The sequence below is a fragment of the Raphanus sativus genome, chromosome 5, assembly GCF_000801105.2.
Source record: "Raphanus sativus cultivar WK10039 chromosome 5, ASM80110v3, whole genome shotgun sequence".
Classification (NCBI taxonomy): Eukaryota; Viridiplantae; Streptophyta; class Magnoliopsida; order Brassicales; family Brassicaceae; genus Raphanus; species Raphanus sativus.
This window is the reverse complement of record NC_079515.1, coordinates 17,158,340-17,161,258: the sequence shown is the minus strand read 5'-3', so window position 1 is coordinate 17,161,258 and position 2,919 is coordinate 17,158,340. Positions and strand designations below refer to the sequence as shown.

At 32.9% G+C, this 2,919-nt stretch overlaps 1 protein-coding gene across 1 annotated transcript; it reads right to left on the bottom strand.

Annotated features, from left to right (window-relative positions):
- LOC130494896 (F-box protein At2g35280-like) lies at positions 1-603 on the bottom strand. Its single transcript, XM_056985729.1, has one exon. It carries the CDS (start codon positions 601-603, stop codon positions 1-3), a length of 603 nt encoding a protein of 200 aa, XP_056841709.1.
- Positions 604-2,919: the final 2,316 nt, after the last annotated feature.

The following is a 2,919-nucleotide window of genomic DNA, read 5'->3' as shown; positions in this document are numbered from 1 at the left end:
TTAGTTGTTTTTACTCATAGCAAACTCAAAAAATTGATTAAGCCTTTCATAGTAGTAACCATGGTTGCATACTCGACCACGTCTTTTCCTTGAACGGCAACCACAGAGTGTCTCAAGGTTGGCACGAGCTATATAGTAGCCTTGATTCATGAAGTACGGGATATCAGTCAGAGATTTTTTGACTCTTTCCCAGCATTGATCGGAGGTTGAACGATTTTCCTTCCATCCCAGTTTATCCAAATACTTCTGACCTTTATGAAATCGTTCTACGGCAAGCAGTGACAAACCATAAAGATACGTACCGTCTATATAACCTCCATCCGATGATTGGCGTAAATGATATAGGCCTGCCTGCTCGTCTTCCTTTACGAACAATTGAAGAATGCCCTGAATATAGTGTGCCTCAGGGTTCCCACTCTCCAAGCATAGTTCCTTGAACTCTATGTGCTTAGACATCATTTCGGTTGGCTGGGCAGCAAAATATGACAAGGAAATGTTTCTGAAGTAGTTGGTGCGATCTGAGTTGGAGAGGTCGTCATTTGAAGACGCAGAATCACCGATGGATATGATGTCATAATTGTTTACCGATGCATCTTCTCCCATCTTCAAAGTAGTGTCTTTCTTCTCGGGAAGTATATTCTTTGATTAAGGTATTGTTTACTCGCAATTGATAATGAGAATGTTGTGAAAGAAATGTTGGAAGTTGTAGGATATTTATAAAGAATACTTTTATTTCTTACATGATGTGATTGAACGTGCCGAGAATGCTATTTACGTGTTATAAAAAAGTTGTTACCAACTTGTTATTACAAAGGATGCTAGAAGTACGTGCTAAAAAAGGAGAAGGGACGACACATGCAGAAGGATCTACACCTTCTAGGCTAAAAGGTTGTGGTAATTGTATTGTCATTTAATAAGAGGATATTGTCGTTGCTTTTCTTGGCATGCACCAATAGTTAGCATCAAAATAAGTTATTTTAGTATTAAAAATGTAGAAAGTAAAACATCAATTAGACCAATAATAGTTTACATAATATATTCTTCAGTTCAATAAATTTTTAGTCAATCAATTAAGCTGTCAATTTAGGAAATGCACTCATGGTTGGGATCGAAATAACTTTAGGAATGCTTATATTTTATGCCATTAACTATAATAAATGTTTAAAATTACTTGACCATTACTCGTCGCCATTTTCATATGTATAACAATTTTTGTTGCTCAAGGAAAATATTTACTTGACTTATTAATTTCATATGCTCTTATAAGTATGAAATTAGGTTATATGGTCGACCATTGTGTAGATCATATTGAGCACAAAGAGGTTATAATATCCACTCTGTATCTTCTCTGTTATTAAGTTATACAAACCTCCATGAAGGTTCATATTGATATTTTTGTATACAGAGAAATGGCAATGACAACCGTGAAGAAATCCATATCTGAAATTATTGAATCAAATTCGGTAAACATTTCGTCCTTCTACTAAATTTCCTAAATGTTTTTTTGTATAAGGGAAAAGTAATTCTCAACATCTAATATTTTTTATATGATTTGCATTTCAATGCTTTATCATAGTCTGGAAAGTTTATGGTTGTTGCTAAAATCGAGGCCATTGATTTGGATAAACCATGGTACTACACGGCCTGCAAAGTTTGCACAAGAAAAATGGATAGACAAGTAAGTAAATGGTATTGAGGGAGAGAATCAAAATATTCACCAGAACCCTCAATACAATTGCAAAAGTTGTAGAAAGGATTTTGATAATGGTATTAACTGGTATGGTCTTTATAGTTTTCAACCTTCCGGACATTATACTATCATTTTGTTAAAAGTTCATATACTAAATAGCTTTTATATCTTTAGTTACCACTTGGTTGTACGTGTTAGCGATGAATCAAATGTTGAAGCCAAATTTGTGCTTTTCAACAATATCGCGGAGAAGCTAATTAGAAGACCTGCGTTTCAGTTGGTCCAAGAGGCTCCTCAGGTATTTGCTTCATTTTGATTAGGGGATTAAAGAATTTATTATTGAGATACTTTACATCGGAAATGAATAATTATGTTTTATAGGAAAATCCACATTTTCTACCACAATCTCTAACTGAATTGATTGGGAGGAAAATTCTATTTATGCTGACTAGCGAATCTAATGGTCAAAAAGAACAAATTCAGCATATGTTGTTGATTCAGTTGTTGACAAAGAAATAATCGAACTCTTTCATCCACATGTAAGTTTGGTTGCAATAGAGGCATTTGATATTGGTATATTTACAATTCTATACAACAAAATTATTTATGCAGCCACATGTTGTCATCTTTCATGATTATGACTCGGATGAGGAGTGAGTATTAAGAATCGATGCTAATCCAAAATGAAGGAAGAAAGATCAAGACCATTATGCACTCGAAAGTGCAAGCGTTTAAGCAATTATTGTGTTGGTTATTTTTAAACAATTACATTATTTTCCATTATTTCCCTTTGCGTTTTTTGTCTTATCACAATGAATAATAAGTTGTTCTAATAATAATTGGTTTATAAAACAACTACTATACAACTTTTTCGAGATCATAGCACATTTAATCTTTAAAAATTTATCAAAAATAACCCAATCAGTTGCATTTTAGATCCGATAAATAATTTTATATCTAAGGGATTTTGGGGGTTCTATATGTTAAACTTACCAAAACAATCAGTTACAATAAATGTACACATCTAACAACAGATGATTCGTCAATTCTAAAAATATCAACTGTTTTTCCGAAAAATATCATATTCACTTGCGCAAGGAATATAGACACGGTAAGAAATTAATACCAACTTTAGAATTGGCAACAAAGGATTTTGCATATATTTCAAATAATGGTCTAACCTAATGGTCATGAATCTATCTTTATTATATTGATTAAATAGGTCGTCT